The sequence below is a fragment of the Spermophilus citellus genome, assembly GCF_964194105.1.
Source record: "Spermophilus citellus genome assembly, chromosome: 12".
In the NCBI taxonomy this organism is placed as follows: domain Eukaryota; kingdom Metazoa; phylum Chordata; class Mammalia; order Rodentia; family Sciuridae; genus Spermophilus; species Spermophilus citellus.
The window spans coordinates 16,135,880-16,155,735 of NC_138198.1; the positions used below are offsets into that span (position 1 = coordinate 16,135,880).

At 40.3% G+C, this 19,856-nt stretch overlaps 2 protein-coding genes across 3 annotated transcripts in view; one reads left to right on the forward strand and one right to left on the reverse strand.

Moving 5' to 3' along the window:
- The window catches only part of AFG3L2 (AFG3 like matrix AAA peptidase subunit 2), a 44,066-nt gene extending 27,693 nt beyond the window's left edge, over positions 1–16,373 (reverse strand). Inside the window, exons 1-5 of the mRNA XM_081262913.1 lie at positions 16,115–16,373; positions 11,035–11,134; positions 10,581–10,658; positions 8,262–8,368; positions 7,999–8,151 (exon numbers count right to left, since the gene is read on the reverse strand). Of these exons, the coding sequence (XP_081119039.1) occupies positions 7,999–8,151; positions 8,262–8,368; positions 10,581–10,658; positions 11,035–11,134; positions 16,115–16,231 (555 nt within the window). The 5' untranslated portion in view covers positions 16,232–16,373. The remainder of the gene's footprint in view (positions 1–7,998; positions 8,152–8,261; positions 8,369–10,580; positions 10,659–11,034; positions 11,135–16,114) is intronic.
- Positions 16,292–19,856, forward strand: part of PRELID3A (PRELI domain containing 3A) — a 28,821-nt gene continuing 25,256 nt past the window's right edge. Inside the window, exons 1-2 of one of the 2 annotated variants that reach the window (XM_081262915.1) lie at positions 16,292–16,432; positions 16,858–17,046. In XM_081262915.1, the coding sequence (XP_081119041.1) occupies positions 17,030–17,046 (17 nt within the window). In that variant the 5' untranslated portion in view covers positions 16,292–16,432; positions 16,858–17,029. The remainder of the gene's footprint in view (positions 16,433–16,857; positions 17,047–19,856) is intronic. The other variant, XM_081262916.1, reaches the window with a different exon arrangement.

A 19,856-nucleotide genomic window follows, 5' to 3' on the forward strand; every position in this document is an offset into this window, starting at 1 on the left:
AGGGAGAAATTAACCCAGTTCCAGATAAAGAAAAGCCCAGGGGAGTTCTTTACTACTAGACCTGTGCTGCAAGAAATGTTCAAGCAATTCCTGCAAAAAGAAAGAAGAAACATCACAGAAAGTAACTCTAAAGCCATTTGAAGAATGAAAGATCTCAAGAATGGTGAATACACAAAAAAATTATAAACGTTAATATTACTCTAACTTAGGTTTGTATCTCTATATTTTGTTTTCTACATAATTTAAGAGACTGATGCATTTAAAAGAATTATTAGGTTATGCCCAGCACGGTGGTACAAGCCTGTAATCCCAGTGGCTCAGGAGGCTAAGGCAGGAGGATGGCAAGTTCAAAGCCAACCTCAGCAAAAGTGAGGCGTTAAGCAACTCAGGGAAGACCCTGTCTCTAATAAAATACAAAACAGGGCTTTCCACAGGTACTGGAGACCTCCAGGGACAAAGAACCACAGCAGAACACTAGAGGTAGCCAGAAAACCTGAAGCAATAGGCTGAGAAAACACTGCACACAACGGGAGCAGAATTTTTCTTGAGAACAAAGAATTCATTTCCTAGGGACTTCTAGAAATATTTAAGGGGACATTATTTTAATGAGTCAAAGGTGCAATATTCTATAGGTAATCTATATGCCTGTGAAATGTTCATCTCTATTACCATGACACCATTTCACCCTGAAATTCATGAGTCTGAGGTAAATTCAGCGTATATTTATATAATGTGCCTTAAGCGAAGATATTTAAAATATAAATCCTCCAAAGATTAAACATAACTTAGACTTTCTGTACCAACTGAAGGTTTTTATCAAGCCCTCTAATGCATGTGATGGTATTTACCCCTAAAATAAATGGTCCTATTGAGAAAACCAAAAACAAAAACCAAAAACAAAACAGGGCTTGGGATGTGGCTCAGTGGATAAGTGCCCCTGAGTTCAATCCCTGGTCCAAAAAAAAAAAAAAAAAAAAAAAAAAAAAAAAAGAAAAGAAAAAGAATTATTATGTTCTGGGGCATATGATGTACAAGTATAAGCTTGTGACACCAATGACCAAAAAAATGGGGTATGAAAGCAGAATTTTTTGTATGTTATAGAATTTAAGCAGGCATAAATTCAAATTAGAATTGTAATTTTAGGATGTAAAATGTACCCCCCCCCATGATAACCATATATAAAGCTTTAGAATAAAAAGAAAAAGTATTTAGGCATTTCACTACCAAACAAACAAACAAACAAAACTAAACACCAAAGATACTAATGCAGAAAATGAGAGGCAACACTAAGACATATAGGAAACAAACAATAAATGACAGAAGTTCCCGCATATTGGTAAACACTTTAAACACAAATAGATTAAATTCTCTAATCAATACAAGAGACTGAGAATAGATTTTAATAATATGATCCAATATGCTGTTCAGATTCACTTTAGGTCCAAATAAATAGATTGAAAGTGAAAGATGGAAAAACAAGCCTTAAATAAAAAATGGTGGGCTGGGGATGTGGCTCAAGCGGTAGCGCGCTCTCCTGGCATGCGTGCGGCCCGGGTTCGATCCTCAGCACCACATACCAACAAAGATGTTGTGTCTGCCGAGAACTAAGAAATAAATATTAAAAATTCTCTCTCTCTCTCTCTCTCTCTCCTCTCTCACTCTCTCTAAAAAAAAAAATAAATAAATAAAGTTTATTTAAAAAAAAAACAAAATATCTTCAAGATTACATTAAAGCTTAAAAAAAAAAATAAAAAAAAAATAAAAAAAAAATAAAAAATGGTTACTAGAGACAAAATTCACTGTATATTACTAAAAGGTTTAACATAGTAAGACATTATAATGGTTATAAACATAAAAATGGAACACTCAAATACATAAATCGAAAGCTGATTAAGTCTCCATGGATTTTGAAAACAGGTATCATACAAATATCTCCACTATAACAGTACAGAGCTAGAAATCAGTAACAGAGGAAAACCAGAAAATCACAAATTTGTTGAAAGTAAACAACACACTCCTAAATAATCAATGGATCTAAGAAGAAATCACAAAGATATAAGGAAAATATATAGATGAATGCAAACAAGAATAACATACTAAAGCTTACAGGACACAGTAAAAGCAGAATAAGGTGGGAGTTTATAACTGTAAAAATGTACATTTAAAAATAAAAGAGCCAGGAGCAGTGGTGTACACCTGTGATCCCAGTGGCTTGGAAATTGGAGGCAGGAGGATTGCAAGTTCAAAACCAGCCTCAGCAACTAAGTAAGGCCCTAAGCAACTTAATAGGACTGTGTCTCAAAATAAAAAGGGCTGAAGATGTGGCTCCATGGTTAAGTACCCCTGGGTTAATTCCACAGTACCAAAAAAAATAAACATACATGAAAGAACTCAAGTCAATAACTTAACTTTATAATTCAAGAAACCAGAGAAAAAAACAAGCTAATCCCAAAGCTGGCAGAAGGAAGATGATAAAGATTGAAGCCCAGAGAATATGAAAGTGTGGGAAAATAAAGAGGAAAATCAAACCAAAAGTATTTTTTTGGGGAGTGGGGTGAGGTGGAATTAGCAACACTAACAAAACAGTAGCTAGTCGAACAAACAAAAAAAAAAAAAAAAAAAAAAAAAAAGAAGAGAGGACTCAAATTACTAAAACCAGAAATGAAAGTATGGACATAACTCATTTTCAGAAATAAAATAGTTTTAAGTTCTATGAACAACTGTAGGCCAACAAATTGAATAACCTGGATAAAACCGACATATTCCTGCAAATGCAAAACCTTCCAAAAACTAAACTATGAAAAAAGAGAAAAATCTGAACAGACCTATAATAGTAGGGATATTCAATCAGTAATAAAAAATCTGATAAAGAAAAGCCCAGGAACTCATGGCTTCACTGGTGAAATCTACCACACTTTAAAAAAACTAACTCCAGTATTTTTTTTTTTAATATTTATTTTTTAGTTTTAGGTGGACACAATATTTTATTTTATGTGGTGCTGAGAAGTGAACCCAGTGCCTCAAGCACGCTAGGTGAGCGCACTGCCACTTGAGCCACATCCCCAGCCCCTCCAGTAATTCTTAAAACTGAAGAGACAATACTTTTTAACTCATTCTATGAAGTCAGTGTTCCTCTGATACTAAAGCCAAAGATACTACCAAAAAAAAAAAAAACTATAAATCAATATACATTATGAACATACATGCAAAAATCTCTAACAAAAAAATCAGCAAACCAAATTCAGCACATTAAAAGGAATATAACATACTTCATGTCTAAGTGGGATATATTTCTAGAAGGTAAGGATGGTTCAATGTACAAAAATCAATCAGCATCATACACCACATTGACAGAGTAAAGGGGAAAAACCACATGGTCATCTCAATTAATGCCTGAGAAAGCATTTGACCAAATTCAACATCCGCTTATAATAAAAATCTCTACAAACTAGAAAGAGGTTACATCAACACAATAAAAGCTATACATCAAAACACACAGTGTGGTGAAAGACTGGAAGCTTTTCTTCTAAAATCAGGAACCAAGCAAGATGTCCACTTTCACCATGTTTATTTAACACTACTGGAAGTTCTAGTCAGAGCTAGGTAAGAAAAAGAAACAAAAGGCATCCAAATTAGAAAGGAAGGTGCCAGATTATCTGTTAGCAAAAGACATGATTACACATACAGAAAATCCCAATGATAGCACACACAGAAAATCTGGAATTAATAAATGAACTCAGCAGAATAGCAGGATACAAAGTCAACATGCAAAAATAAAAAGCATATCTAGGGGCTGGGAATGTGGCTCAGGAGGTAGCGCGCTCGCCTGGCATGCGTGCGGCCCGGGTTCGATCCTCAGCACCACATACCAACAAAGATGTTGTGTCCGCCGAGAACTGAAAAATAAAATGTTAAAAATTCTCTCTCTCTCTCTCTCCTCTCTCACTCTCTCTTTAAAAAAAAAAAAAAAAAAAAAGCATATCTATACACTAACAATGGATAATCTGAAAAAGAAATTAAGAAAATAATTCCACTTACAACACCACCAAAAAGAATAAAATACTTAGGAATTAACTTAAGCAGATGAAAGACTTGTACAAGAAATGATAAAAACATTTAGAAAGAAATTAAAGATACAAATATATACAAACACATCTACATTCACAAATTAAAAGACTTAATGCAGTTACAATGTTAATACTAAAAGCAATTCAGAGTTAAAGCAATCCCGATGAAAGTCCCTTGATTTTCTTTTCCCCCAGCAATGGAAAGACCCACCCTAAATTTTATATGGTATTTCAAAGAAGAGCCAAACTAATCTTGAAAAAGAATAACAGCTGAGTGCTGTGGTGCACTCTTGTAAAGTTACAGCACTCAAAACAGTAAAGTACTAGCATTAAAAACTGACAATGGAATAGAATGAAAAAGACAAGAAATAGCTCAATAGTGGAATATTTGCCTAGGGTGCTGGCCCTGGATTTGACTCAAGAGGGAAAAATATGCAAGAGCCCAGAAATAAACTCTCTCATATATAAATGATTTTCAAAGGGGTGTCAAACCATTCAATGGGAAAAGGACCATCTTCTCAACAAATGGTGCTAAGAAACGTGAATATGCCACGCAAAAGAATAAAGTTACAGATGAAAATCAACTTAAAATGGAAAAAAGGCCTAACTTTAAGACCCAAAACCATGTAACTGCTAGAAGAAAATGAAGGGCAGAAGCTTCATAAGACTGGATTTGGCATGACTTCTGGGATATGACACCAAAGGTACCAGAAACTAAAGAAGAATAGAAAAATTAGATTTCATGAAAATTTAAAAATTTTGTGCCTTGCTCGGTGAGGCAATACACACATGTAAACTCAAAGACTTAGGAGGCTGAAGCAGGAGAACTGCAAGTTTGAAATCAGCCTTAGCAACTTCATGAGACCATATCAAAATGAAAAATGAAAAGGACTAGGGATGTGGCTGAGTGGTAGAGTGCTTACCTAGAATGCTCAAGGCCCTATTTTTGTGTGTGCATCAAAAGACAATATCAAGGGGCTGGGGATGTGGCTCAAGTGGTAGCGCGCTTGCCTGGCATGCGTGCGGCCTGGGTTCGATCCTCAGTACCACATACAAACAAAGATGTTGTGTCTGCCGAAAAAACTAAAAAATAAATACTAAAAAACTCTCTCTCTTAAAAAAAAAAAAAAAAAAAAAAAAAGACAATATCAACAGAGTAAAAAGGCAGCCCACAGAAGGGGAAGAAATTTTTGCAAATTTTATATCTAACAAGATATTAATATGCAGAATGCACTGGAACTCTTAAAACTCAACAGCAAATAACCTGATTCAAAATGAGTAAAGGACTTGAATGGACATACAAAAAAAGATACATGAATGGCCATAAGCACATGAAAAGATGCTCAGTATCAATCATTAGGGTATCGCAAATTAGAACTTCAGTGAGAGACTACCTCACACCCACTAGGACAGCTACTACTGGAAAACAAATAACAAACACTGGTGAGGATGTGAAGAAATGGGAAAGCTTGTGTACCATCAAGAGAAATGTTAAATTGTACAGCCACTATGGAAACAGTAGAGTGGTTCTTCAAAAAATTAAACAGAATTACCACCTGATCCAGCAATTCCACTCCTTTACACATACCTTAAATAATTGAAAGCTGGGTCTCAAAGAGATATTGGGATACCTATGTTCATAGCATCATTCACAATAGCTAAAACTTGGAAGCAACCCAGTGCCTATCAATGCATAAATGGAAAAGCAAAATGTGGCACATACACATAATTGAACATTGTGCAGCCTTAACAGGGAAGGAAATTCTGACAAACGTGAACCTTGAGGACATTATACCAAGAGAAATAAGCCAAACACAGAAAGACAAATACCTCATGATTCCATCTATATGAGGTATTTCAAGTAATCAGAATTCTAGAGACAAAGGTAGGTTGGTGGTTGTCAGGGGCCATGAGAAGGGGGAGAGTGGTATTCCTGTTCAATGGGAATCAGTTTACAAAAATGAAGTTTTGGAGGTCCATGTTGGTCATGGCTGCACTTTATGGATGTATTTAATATCCGTACACTTAAAAATGTAAAAAAAAAAAAAAAAAAAAAGATGGTAAAATTAGGATTTATGTACTTTACCAGAATGAAAAAAATAACTGAGAAAAACAAAGATAACAAGCATGAAAAAGATAAATAAAATCATGATTTATTATTAACAAATTGTTACTCAACCAAGTTAATATATCAAATAAGAAAAAAAAATACTTAGATGGTTAAAACAAGGGAAAAAAATTCTATACCCATTCCTAACAACTCTAAAAGTGACCCAAAATACTTCTTCAATGTAGTAAAAACAAGGTATCTACAAGGACTAGACATTTGTCACATAGGTAAATGTTGGTAGCTTCAAGATCAAGAGCAAATCAGCATTTATAATCATCACTATTCAATTCTTCTGTGACTTCTGAACAAGACAGGAAAAGGAAACAGGCTTTCTCAGCCCTATTATTTGACTATTTCCCTCTTATTGAACATTTACCTGTTTCCTCTTTATTGTTTTCTTTTAAAATATTTTTTCAGTTGTTGATAGACCTTTATTTATGTATTTATATGTGGTTCTGAGAATTGAACCCAGTGCCTCACACATGCCAGGCAAGTATGCTACTGCTGAGCCCGAGCCCGAGCCCAAGCCCCTTATAGTTTTCTTTAACTAAACACTGGGATGAATAACCCTGTGAATCCATCTTATGATTAAACCACTTTATGTATAAACCACTGAAGTGGTTCAGAGGATGTAAGGATTTTTAAGACTTTATACAGAATGCCCAATTCTCTGTATGACTGCCTATTTCATGTACCCTGTCAGTGTTGGGTATTATTTTTTCATTAATAATTATACCTAACTGGTTTCTTATTTTCAATTTGCATTAAAAGAAGCTAAGTTTGGCCTAATGCTTTCCTTTTTCTGTTTTGCCCCCTTCATCTGTATTTCGTCTTTTATAGGTAAGTTACATCCTTTGTTGGACTCGACTGGAACTTTCATCTTTTACCTAGGTATCTTGGCCTCACATGAAAGTTTCGTTCAGAACAATGATCTCTTGATAATAGTGTATATCTGGGTTTGTTAACCAGTTCTATCCTCACTCTCTTGTACAACCTTTAGAAATTAAGTTATTTTTCACATTTCCTCAGTAAGCATTACCATGTTAATTTTACTATTTCACTGATAAAAACTCCAGCACTGCAAGGCTAATTTCTCTTAGATTACCCAGCAGGCCTAGTCCTGGTTCTCCATTAGCATGACATTCATCAATGTTAAGATGCACACTTTCCATATTTTTTAACCTCTTAGAAGTTGGGATCCATTTCACAATCAATGGCATGATGTAGTTTTGTTGGCAGCTTATTAAATTTTTCTTAATAATACATAAAATAACATATGCCTTATTAGTGGAGGCATTGTGAATGTGCTGAGACATGGTCTTACCTGGTCAAAGACTTGGCATATACACAGGATTCCCAGCAGACTAGCGACTCCAAAGTTCACATGCTCCACCCAGCCCACACATGGAGCCTCTCTGTTACTTTATAGCTCTGACTGGCTTCAAGTCATTGGAGATTAATTAGAAGCAGTAGAGACATAAAAGAGCTGAGAGAGGCTGCCACACATCATCATGCAGGAAGAGGGAGGTGAGTAGTGACAGAAACAGATGGGAGATTGCCAGGACCATGGATAGAAGCAGTGCCTCCAAACACACCAGTTTTTAATATGAAGTGCATCAAAAGGATGCTGTGGTAAGTTTGGGGACTGTGGATCATAATGAACATGTTTTCTGACTGCCGCACTTTTTGAGAAACCAACATGAACATGAACAAAGGAACTTTGTGACAGACAGGTCTAGCCAACTTGCTACTTATCACTGTTTGCTCTCTCCTGAACTGCACCTCTTGAAACATGGTGGCCACCAATTCATAAATACTTACTACTCCTTTAGAAAGATAGTTATTGACGAAGTCCTTCCATGTGATTTCTCTCCCAGAGCTCTTGAACAGGAAGTAAAACATGACTCCACCCCAAAACAGAGCAGTCCAGAGAAAGTACATCCTGAAATCCTTGTCGTCCCAGGGAAAGTCACCCTAAGAATGAAATTCCACAATATGATCTATGCCATGCAAGACAAAGCCCTTCCCAACCCACTCTGGGGCCACATCAAAACCTCAAAATTGCACATAGTTTAGAACCAAACCTTCTGGAACCTGGACCACCAGTGAGAATCATCTTTCTTGCCGCGGCGTTTTCCTCCACCAGCACCTCCTCCTCCAGATGAGCGTGGGGTAGCAGCTGTTTTTGATTCTGTCATAAACAAAACAGGGCACCCTACCTGTCAACAAGGTTTCTTTGTATGCGTGTAATAAAGGATATAAAACAAAATATACTGTGTCAAATGATCAACACTTTATTTATAGTATTTCGTGAAACGTGCACAACTCCCAATAATCCAAGAACTATGCAACTATTATACCCATTCTAAGGAAGATGGAGCTAATCTGACTTACTGACTAGCTTGTTGCCTTGTCAAGTGATACTGAGTGACAGGTGGGATTTATACTCAGGAAAGTGAATTCCTGAGTACTCCTTCAAAGCTAAAAAGTAATTGCTCCCCTTCCCCAGTTCTACAAAGTAAACACTGTCAAGTTTCTTCTATGGGAAGGCCTGACATTAGAAATTCTCACCTGGGCTGGGCACAGCTCAGCACCACAAAATAAACCACTCTCATCCACACGTAATTCATGTGCAAGAATCTGATATTTGTCACTGTTATGGGATAAACTGTGTCCACCTCATCCCTCAATTTATACAATGAGTCCTGACCCTTTGTACCTCAGAACATGACCTGATTTGAAAACAGGGATTTTATAGAGGTAATCAAGTCAAAATGAAGGGATCAGGATGAGCCCTAATCCATTAGCATCATCCATAAGCAGGGGAAATCTGCACACAGACACTCATATGCCGAGATGACGAAGTGAAGACACAGAAAGCAGATAGCCCTCTATGAGCATACAATGATTCTTCCTCATAGCTCTCAGAAGAAGATACCAACTTGCCAATGTCTTGACTTTGGATTTCTAGCATGCAGAATGAGACAATCCATTTCTGTTGCCAAAGCCAAAGGCTGTGATCCTTTATGACAACACCCCTAACAACAAACTAATACAGTCAGTAACACTTTTTTTTTTGGGGGGGGGGGCTCCTCTTCATTTTGTTGATGACCTACAAATACCATACTAATATCTTCAACTACCATCAAACCCTTCCAGTCAGCAGGAGGGGAGACCACAGGTGCTGCCATCCTCAGTGGCCACCTGAAGCTGTGGTTTCACCACTTGTGCTTCATGCAGAGAGAAGTGTGAGGTGTATGATCTCAGGCCCACCTGTAACAAGGCATAGGACTGGAAAACAGAGTCATCACATTGCTCAGCTGGGTGACTATTCCAAACTACTCTGCGACAAGGTAACATCTAGGCAACACGTACCCAACAGGTTGTATTTAAAGTATACCTACTATCATTTATTTACTCCCAAACCAAGACCCAGAATACTGGCCATACCCTTGGAAAACCCTGTAGCAGCTGCCCATGACACCAATACTCCCTCCCACAGCCTCCTGGCCACCATCACCCACACTAGCACACCTCACTCCCTGTGTTCCCTGGCCTTCCTTTCACTCCTTTATATTCTTTGAGCATATATCTGTCTCTCAACTAGATGGCAAGTTCATTTAAAAACAAGGGCTGGGCTGGGCTGGGGATGCAGCTGAATGATTTACTCAGCCTCTGTGGGGCCCTGCTCAATTCCCAGCACTACCAATAGAACCCCATAAGAGCCGACACATTTTTCTTTACATTTCCCTAAAAAGAAAGGAAGCCAGTTGAAAGCCAGCACATGCCAGGCATTGTGATACTGTACATGTGAAATGGGAGCAGGAGGCTCTGAGCCCGTACTGTCCCTCTTATCAACCAGCCCTAAAAGACCCTCTCTGACTCCCCAAGATAAGATAGGTTCAATTAAAGCTCAGGAACAATTTTTAAAATACTGCACTGTACCACAATATGTGTCCAATATCTTGCATGTATTAGCTTTCTAAGGCTTTTCTCAATGGTTTAAATTTTATGTCAGCTATCTGTATCTACCAAAGAGTCTTAATTTGATCAGTCAGTATCTCCTAAGGGACCTTAAATTACTTCAATTTGAAAAATGACAGGAAAGTATAAACAGATAATTAAGGTGAAATGAAATGTAGGGCCTGAAAATTCTCTATGTACTCATAACCTATAGTTCCACAACTGATTAACTCTATCTTTGTTCAGTGAAACAACCTCCATCAGTTATTACGAAAAACAAAACTCACACATAATTTTTTGTAGTTGTAAATGAACAGAATGCCTTTGTTTATTTTTATGTGGTGCGGATAGAACCCATTGCCTTACACATGCCAGGTAAGCACTCTGTCACTGATCTACAGCCCCAACCCCAAACTCACACATAATCTTTTAAAAGGTACCTTTTTTTTCTCCCGTAACTTCTTGAGGTTCATTAGTTTTTTTCCCATTTTTTCCATTAGGAAAAAATTTTTCAAATCCTATAAGAAAAGGAAAAATATACACATGCTCAAACTAAAATTCATCAGGTCTGTGTATGTTCATTTGTTTTTAAAACAGTTCACATATCATTAAAAAGGATAAGCTAAAAGTATTACATTTCTTGTGTACAAGTACATCAAAGTCTAAATATGTAGTTTAACAACCCACAGATGTTAATTAAAGAAAAAAAGTTTCTTACATGCCTATTTCTTCATATGAAAGCACTACATTCAAAGATGCCACATTTTCAGGACTATGATAAGACCTGAGTCAGAGGTCAGGGAGTAGGTACAGAAGACAGAAATGAGTCACTACATGCTCAGGACACATCTTTAACAAATGCAGAACATTACAGGAATACCTAAGGGGCTTTACCTTTGGGAGGTCGAGAACAGAATCGTTGATAAGCAGCAATTACATCCTTCAGAAGAGAATTTCTGCTGGTTGTTGCTTGAGCTGTAGCATATCGATAAAGCTGCAACATAACAAAATAAAAGTACAAGGGTTACATCAAGATAAAAGATGTGAAAGAACATTATTTCCTAATATCACAAAGTAGATGAAAAGTTTCCCTTCCATGGGTGGCAATATGTAGCACAGTGACTCCTTTCAGGAAGGACCAGGGTTGTCTGGTACTTCTCACTCTATTTTAGCAACAGAACCAGGAGACAACACATTATTATCCAGAAGATAAGAATACTTCAAAGTCAGACATAATTTAGAATTCTAGCCCAATTATAATTATCTGAAAACACGTTCACTTTGGCAATGTTCACCTAACTTGTAGCATTCAAAAGATAAAACTATGACTCAGAAAATCTGCTGCTTCATGCTGACTCATTGTCAGAATCCATAATACTGGTGTTAGTTTCCCATCACTAAAATGGAATACCTGAGATAATCAACTTATGCTTCGTCTCAGTTTTGGAGGTTTCAATCTGTTGGAAGTTTCCCTGTTGCTTTTGGGTCTGTGGAAAAGTGACCCATCATGGCGGGAATGTGTCGTGGAGCAAAATCACTCAACTCACTGCCAGGAAGCACAAGGAGCCAGGGTCCCACTAATCCATTCAAAGGTACATCACTAATGAGCTCTAAGGAACTCCCACTAGATCCCCTCACTTAAAGGTCCCACCACTTCTCAATATTACCACCCTCGGGACCAAGCCTTTAATATAATAAATGGCCTTTGGGAGCCTTTCAAGTTCCCAGCTGGGGCCAATACTGCAAGATATTTATCTGAAATTATGGACCACTGCCACTTACAAAGATAATACTAAATTTATCTTAATTCAAGAAAGTTATGACGCAAAATCAGTGATTATCCTTATACTAGCAACATTTGCTAAAGATATTTGATACATTTACATCCTTGTGAGAATCATGGTTACACAAGTCTCATTACACGTACGTCTCTGCTTTACATAACATGTTGCTAAAATGTTGTCTGTAAACATAATCTAGGTAAATCCAAGTATAATATAAACAAACCAAGTAAGTTCTCTAATAAATTTTTAACTGTACAACTAAAAGCAATCAGTGGCAAGAGGCACTGAGGGGATATATCCAAATCTGTGAAAAAGTTCAGGTATATTCTCCTTTTGCAAAGTGAAAATTCACCACCATTTTTGAGGGGGTAGGCCAAGCTTTAAAATACAAATAGGAATGTTTAAAGTGATGTTCACCTGTATTAATATACACCATTATTTGCCTCCTTTATAGTGTGATGAGAAAAATAAAACACTGCAAACTAAATAAAACCACATCACATCCACTAGGATGGTTATAATAAAAAAAGACAAGTGGTGGTAAGAAAGTGGGGAAATGGGAGCCCTGGTACATTGCCGGTGAGAAGGTGAAATAGCGAAGCCACAATGGAAAACAGTTTGGCAGATTCACAAATGTTAAATGTAGTTACCACAGCATCCAGCAAATCCATTCCTATGAAAACAAAACAAAACAAAACAAAACTGAGGGCTGGGGTTGTGGCTCAGCGGTAGAGCGTTCACCTCGAATGGGCAAAGCCCTTGGTTCGATCCTCAGCACCACATAAACATAAATACATAAAGATGTTACGTTCAATTACAACTAAAAATAAAAATAAAAAATAAAAACCTGAAAATGTATGTCCTCCCAAAAGCTTTATAGAAGTGTTCAGAGCATCATTATTCATAATAGTTAAAAGAAGAACAACTCAAATGTCCATCAACTGGTGAACAGATAAAAAGTGGTATATCCATACAATGGAATCACATTCACACACAAAAAAGTACTGAAATACCAGTGCATAGATGAACTTTGCAAATATGCTCAGTGAAAGCCAGCAGACACAAAAGATCACATATTTTATGGTTCCATTAGTGTGAAATGTTCAGAAAAGTCAAGTCCATAGAGTAGATTAGGAGTTGCCCAGACCTGGGAAGATGGTTAGGGTGAAACTGGGAGTAATTGCTAATGGTTATAGGGCTTTCCTGGAGTGATGAAACTGTGCTAGAATTAGGGATAGTAGTGATGGTGGTACAACCTTGTGAATATCTTAAAACTCCCAAAATGTACACTTTAAAATGATGAATTTTATGGTATGTGAATAAAAATGTCAATAAAAAATAAATTTAAAAATGAGGGGGAGGAAAGAGAGGGAAAGGAAAAGTATTGGGGAATGAGATTAATCAAATTATGTTATTATGTACATGTATGAATGTGGCACAATGAAAAATAATCTAATGAATCCCACCATTATAAATAATTTTGGGGAGTGGGTACTGGAATTTGAACCCAGGGTGTTTTACTATTGAACTTCCCCAGCCCCCTCTTTTTTTTTTTCTTTAAAGACAGGGTCTTACTAAGTAGCTGAAGGCCTCACTAAGCTGCCTGAGCTATACTCAAACTTGTGATCCTGCCGCTTTAGCTTCCTGAGTCACTTACAGGCATGCACCACCATGCCTGGTTTATTATGTATAATTACAATGCACCAATAAAAAGAAAAAAAAAAGAATGAGCTGATTTAACACAAAATAAACACACAATTTTAACTACAAAATGGGCCCAAAACACTACACATACATAGTTGACCACAATGCTGATCTGAGAGAATTTGGAGCTTATGGAGTATTTGGACCTTCCAAGCCATGGAAACATATGATCTGTGAAATAATCACTGGTACTGGATAAGAACACATCATAAGTGAATAAAGCTTTTCCCAGTGCCAATTTCATTAAGAGTATAGATTACAATGTCTTTCAAGCAGGACAAGTCAACAACTCACACTCATGCCCTGAACAACTACTCGGTGTGGGGAGTCCAAAGGATAATCAGAACCAGTTTCCACTCCTAGGAAACTCAGAAGCACAAGGAAGAAAATGCTGAGAACAAATCAGTTACAAATTTGTATTTTTGTAAAATATAAAACCTGTAGTCTCATCTTTCAGTTTCCTCAGGGGTTCCAGGACCCCCTGTCCACAGATGCTCAAGTCCCTCATATAAAATAGTACAATGTTTGCCTAAAACTTATACACATCCTCCTGTATACTTCACATCACCTCAGATTACTTTTAATAATACAATGTAAATTTTATGTCAAATGTTGTTATACTATATTGTCTAGGGAAGAATGACAAAAAACCCTATATCTATTGAGTACAAAGGCTATTTTTTAAAAAATAGTTTTGTTTCGAGTGTACCCTGGGATATGGAGGGCTGCCTGATAATGGAATCAGAGTGGCATGGAGGTAATACAAAAGGTTCTTTATCATACCAGAACTGGGCATATGGTAAGCACTCCATAAATATTTGTTGAATTGAGAAGCCCCTATATGCTCTATTTTCAAATTGCGTTGACATGGAATATTCCTACTAACCTAGTGATAATCCCCATGACCGAATTTTTCACTGAGGTTATTTTCTATAACAGAATCATCAATGAAGCTTTTCTCCTCTGCATACCCAACCCAAGCCCAGGGTGTCTTGTCAAGAACATGAGACACCAATTCACAAAATTTATGCTTAGAGCACTTCACCTCAGAGGATCAGCTTCTATGTTTGACAATATGAAGTCTTCAGTTGCTTTATCAGTCTTTTCCTCTAGGTGTAACACTTGAGAACTAGTATCTCAACACATCAAAATCTTTTTCCAAGGGACCATACTGTGAGAATAATACTCCTGTCTGATCTTCAACAGTAGCATGAAGGAAAACCTGTCCTATGAGACTCCCTCATACGTAGCACAGTAATGCCCCAGTGTCCCCCATTCAATGCTAGGGAATATGGCACAGACTACTCTCCCAATCCATTAGCTGTAGCTGTCAGCACAAAGGACTTCCTTCTATTTCCCCACTGGTGATTCACAGGGCCAACAATCTTACCAAAAGAAAGGTCTTTTAGGTAAGATTCCTGCCATAAAAACTGCAAACTCACCAGGTAGATTCCTACCTGCCCATTGTATGTCTAAGACCAACGTCCACTAGAGCAAAAGGAAAAAAATCTAAACCAGGAAAGAAGAAAATGGACACAATACAAGAAACTGAAAAAGGCTTAGTGCAACGCAGTACAGAATAGGAAAAAAGATGAAGAGAACTACGGAATAAATACAAGACTGGCATGCAAGTAAAAATCATAAATGCAAGTACAATCAGCTCTCCACATCCTTGGATTCCACCAATGGCAGACTGAAAACATTATGGGAACGGGGGAAAAGGGATCGCATCTGTAAAGAACTTTTTTCCTTGTCATTCTCTATACACCACGATGTATACTATTTATATAGTATTTACATTGTAATAGTATAAATAATCTAGAGATGATTTAAAGTATATGGGAGACCATGGGCAGGATATATGCAAACACTCAGCATCCCTGGGCTCTGGTACCCTCCGGGGTCCTGGGATCAATTCCCTGCGGATACTGAGGGACCCTGTACTATTACTTCCCCCATTTAAGTGGAGAGGCTGAGCCAACTTCCTCAAGGGCATCTGGCTAGTAAGTGGCCACCCAAGTTCCAGCGACAGAGCCCAGGGCCTCGACCACCTGCTGCGTACCTCTGGTAAACCAGCGCAGGCTGGAGCCGGCAGCAGGAAGCTGTGTCACTGACACTGCTGACCTGGACCCGAGGCAGGTGACTGCACGGCTGTCAAGCACTACCATCTCTTCAGAAAGACCCCTGGCCGCCGCGCGCGGGCCTAGCGGGCCGGCCTTCGCCCCCAACGCCCCGAGGGCGGCGCGGTTACGCAGTGCGGCGCACCTCCCTGCGCGGCGAGGCGGCTTCTTCACGCCAAGGGCCAGACGGCGCCGGGCTGCCCACCGAGCGCAGCCTCCGACCCTCTGGAGACAAGAGTGTCCGGCGGACAGCACACGGCACACGCGGGTGCCAGTCGACGCTGCCTTGACGGGGCGGTGACCTTGACGCTGCCTCCGGGCCGGAAGCAGGCCCAGCAGAGGCGCAGGACGGGCGCCGGGACTCACCTTTCGCAGGCAGGGCCGCTCGCCCGGGACCGCGCCGCCGCCGGGAACGAAGAGCGGCGGGAGGCCGCGGGGCCGACAGCCGCCGCGGCCCCACAGCAGCAGGCAGCGGTGCGCCATGACGGCCGGCGCGGCCCACTCCTCCCGGAGCGCCGCGCAGGTGCGGAGGCGGCTCTGATAGAGGGCTCAGGTCGTAGAAAGCTACGCGCGACGGCTGGAAGCCAGCGGCTAGCCACGGGCCCCAGCGCTCCACGCGCGCGTCCGCCTCGGCCCCGCCCCTACGTGCTGACGTCGACGTCCCCCTCGGAGCGGAACCGAAGGGTAGGAACGTGGAGGGCTGGGCCGAGAGAGCCGTGAGGTGGGGCGGGGAGGGGGCGGGGTCTAAGGGCAGGGCGTGGAGGGCGGGACCTAATGCGTGGAGGGCGTGATAGGAGGAGGGGCAGAGGGAGGAGCGTGGAGGGCGAGACCCAAGGGCAGGGGCGTGGCGAGAGACGGGGTCTGAGGGCGTAGCGTGGCGTGCAGGAGGCGGGGCCTGCCGGCAGGGGTTTTGGAAAGCGGGCCCTAAGGGGCTGGGCCGTGGCGGGAGGTGGGACGTGAGGGCTGGACCTTTAGGCTGGGGTCGCGGGGAGGGAGAAGGCGGGCACCGGAGAGGGTAGGGAGGGCAAGAAAGAAGTGCAAAGGCTGCTGGGGCCGTGGGTGAAAGGACCTTTTCCACTAAGGGCTCCGTGTCGTCTTTGTCCTCTTAGCATTCGCTGTCATTTGCCACATATGGCTCAGTACCTTTGGCTGACATGGTGGCGGGCCGCGAAGATGCCCCAACACATCTCTAACTCCTAGGAAGGCAACACAAAGAATCACAAACCAGCCATCTAAAAGCGATAATCAAAATGTTGGGACTATAACCTCTAACTTGGGCCCATGGGGATCCCTTTGTGGTAAGTGTGCTGTGTCATCAACAGAGACAAACTCATTTGTGTCTTTCTGCAATGTCAGAATTTATGGAATAACAATAAACTCACAGGATACTCCACTTTCATCAGCAGCAGTTCATCGCATACTTGTGGGCACCTGGTATTCATTAACCAGGAAATCAGATTGATTTGTTCCAATCTTAATTTCTAATATCTGTAACACTCAGGTCACACATCACACTTCACACAGTCATACATGTAGATTAACAAAAGGCTAAGAAACAGTTAAGGCAAGTACATGGTATTAGAAGGCTGACTGAGAGGCAGGCAGAGAGCAGCTATGAATGAGACTGACTGCAGGTGTCAGGTAAGACCAGGAACCAGCCAAAGGACTTGTTGAGGGACCAGAGCTGACAAAGCACAGAACTTAGTCTAAGCCAAGATCCAGAAGGCAGCAGTATTAGTGACATATTGGAGTGTCAGCTTGAGATGGCAGCTTGGAGTGGGCTGTGTGAGCCTCACAGGCAGAAGAAACCACTCTGCTGAAGCCCAAGGACAGTAATTCAGAGTTGGTTGCTATGATAATTTTCCTGAGCTCACAAGGAGTGACTGGGTGACAGGGTCAGGGTGCCTCTCTTTTTGTGGGTCTCAAGTGAGGAGGCATCATTTGGTAGTCTGGTGTCTTTGACAAGCTTGTGGGCCTGGTTTTCCAGTAGGAGTTTGATGTGCCCATGTATCCACATGCTTCTATGCAACTGTGTGCTTCTGATTGATTTGACAAGTTCTTGGGTAATCATTATTAGCATGATTAATTTACTTATCAATTCTTGTGTTAGGACTACACCCACCATATGGAGGTTGTCTACTTGTACAGAGAGGGTGTGGAGTCCTTCCACTCAAAATTGAGCAGCTTATGGCAAACTACAGTTTTACAAAATGAAGTAACAAAGCTTTAGGCAAAGCCTGAAAATTGCTATTCTATACATCGTGGAGTAATACAGAGAAGGCACAGCCTGCTCTACATACCTTTCAAAGAGAAATGATGTTCATAATCAGGTGAGTCCTCCAGAAGGCAGAAAGTCAAACTGTTCAGCACACAATGACTGCAGAGAGGAGAAAGAGGACTGGAAACAAAGTTCTGAATCATGGTCATCATTCATTAGCTCTGCAATGGCTGTGTGGCCTACTAGTTGACGATGCTGTGGAAGGGAGAAGGCAGGAAAGGCAGATAAGGCTGAGGACTGGTGAACAGAAGTGCCGCAGTCTGGCTGGGCACAAATCACCGAGCTGCCACAAAGCACTTGTATGTTCAAACAGGAAACTTTATTGCCCAAACTCCACCAGCCTCCGGCACACTCCCTGGGAACTCTCTCAGCTCTCCACCCGGCTCCACCCCAACTCTCTCTGATCCACGAGAACTCCACGGGAACTCCAAAGTAGCCGGCACCCGAGGCAGCAAGAGCCTCCCTATTGCTGGACAGAAAGGAACAACATAATCAAATTATTATTTTGGGGGTAGTGAGTACTGAACCCAGGGGCACTTGATCATTGAGCCAGCCCTATTTTTTCTTTTTCTTTTTCTTTTTTTAATTTTTTTATTGGTTGTTCAAAACATTACAAAGATTGCAGAATCACATCAGTTACACATCCCCATTTTTACATAATGCCATATTAGTAACTGTTGTATTCTGCTACCTTTCCTATCCTCTACTATCCCCCCTCCCCTCCCCTCCCATCTTCTCTCTCTACCCCATCTATTGTAATTCATTTCTCTCCTTGTTTTTTTTTTCCGCATTCCCCTCACAACCTCTTATATGTAATTTTATATAACATTGAGGGTCTCCTTCCATTTCCATGCAATTTCCCTTTTCTCTCCTTTTCCCTCCCACCTCATGTCTCTGTTTAATGTTAATCTTTTCCTCCTGCTCTTCCTCCCTGCTCTGTTCTTAGTTGCTCTCATTATATCAAAGAAGACATTTGGCATTTGTTTTTTAGGGATTGGCTAGCTTCACTAAGCATAATCTGCTCTAGTGCCATCCATTTCCCTGCAAATTCCATGATTTTGTCAATTTTTAGTGCTGCGTAGTACTCCATTGTGTATAAATGCCACATTTTTTTTATCCATTCATCTATTGAAGGGCATCTGGGTTGGTTCCACAGTCTAGCTATTGTGAATTGTGCTGCTATGAACATCGATGAGCCAGCACTATTTTGTATTTTATTTAGAGACAGGGTCTCAGTGCTTAGTGCCTTGCTTTTGCTGAGGCTGGCTTTGAACTTGTGATCCTCCTGCCTCAGCCTACTAAGAGGCTGGGTTTACAGGCATGTGCCACTGCACCTGGCCAGTGGAAATATATTTATGAGATGAAGGAAAAATAGGACTTTTACAGATATGGAAAAGCTGCAAGAATTCATCCAGAGCAGATGTACTGTAGGAAAACAGAAACCCTTCAAACAGAGGAGGAAGTGATCTGCAGGAAGGAAGGAGGAGCACCAGGAAGGGTAACCTGTGGGCAAACAAGAGTACGTGTAGACCAATGTTGATAGCAGCATTGTTCACAATAGGCCCAAAGTGGAAACAACCCAAGCCCGTCAATGGACGGATGAACAAAATGAGTGTGGAAGACAATGAAATATGATTCATCCATAGATAGGAACAAAGGTATGATGCATGCTATGACATGGATGACCCTCAAAGACATTGTGCTTCACAAAAAAAGCCAGAAGGACAAATATTGTCTGATTCAACAGGCAACTTCATGGAAACAAAGTAGGCCAGAGAGAAAGGGGGCTGGGAGTGGCTGCTTTCTTTTTACAGTTTCTGTTTGGATATT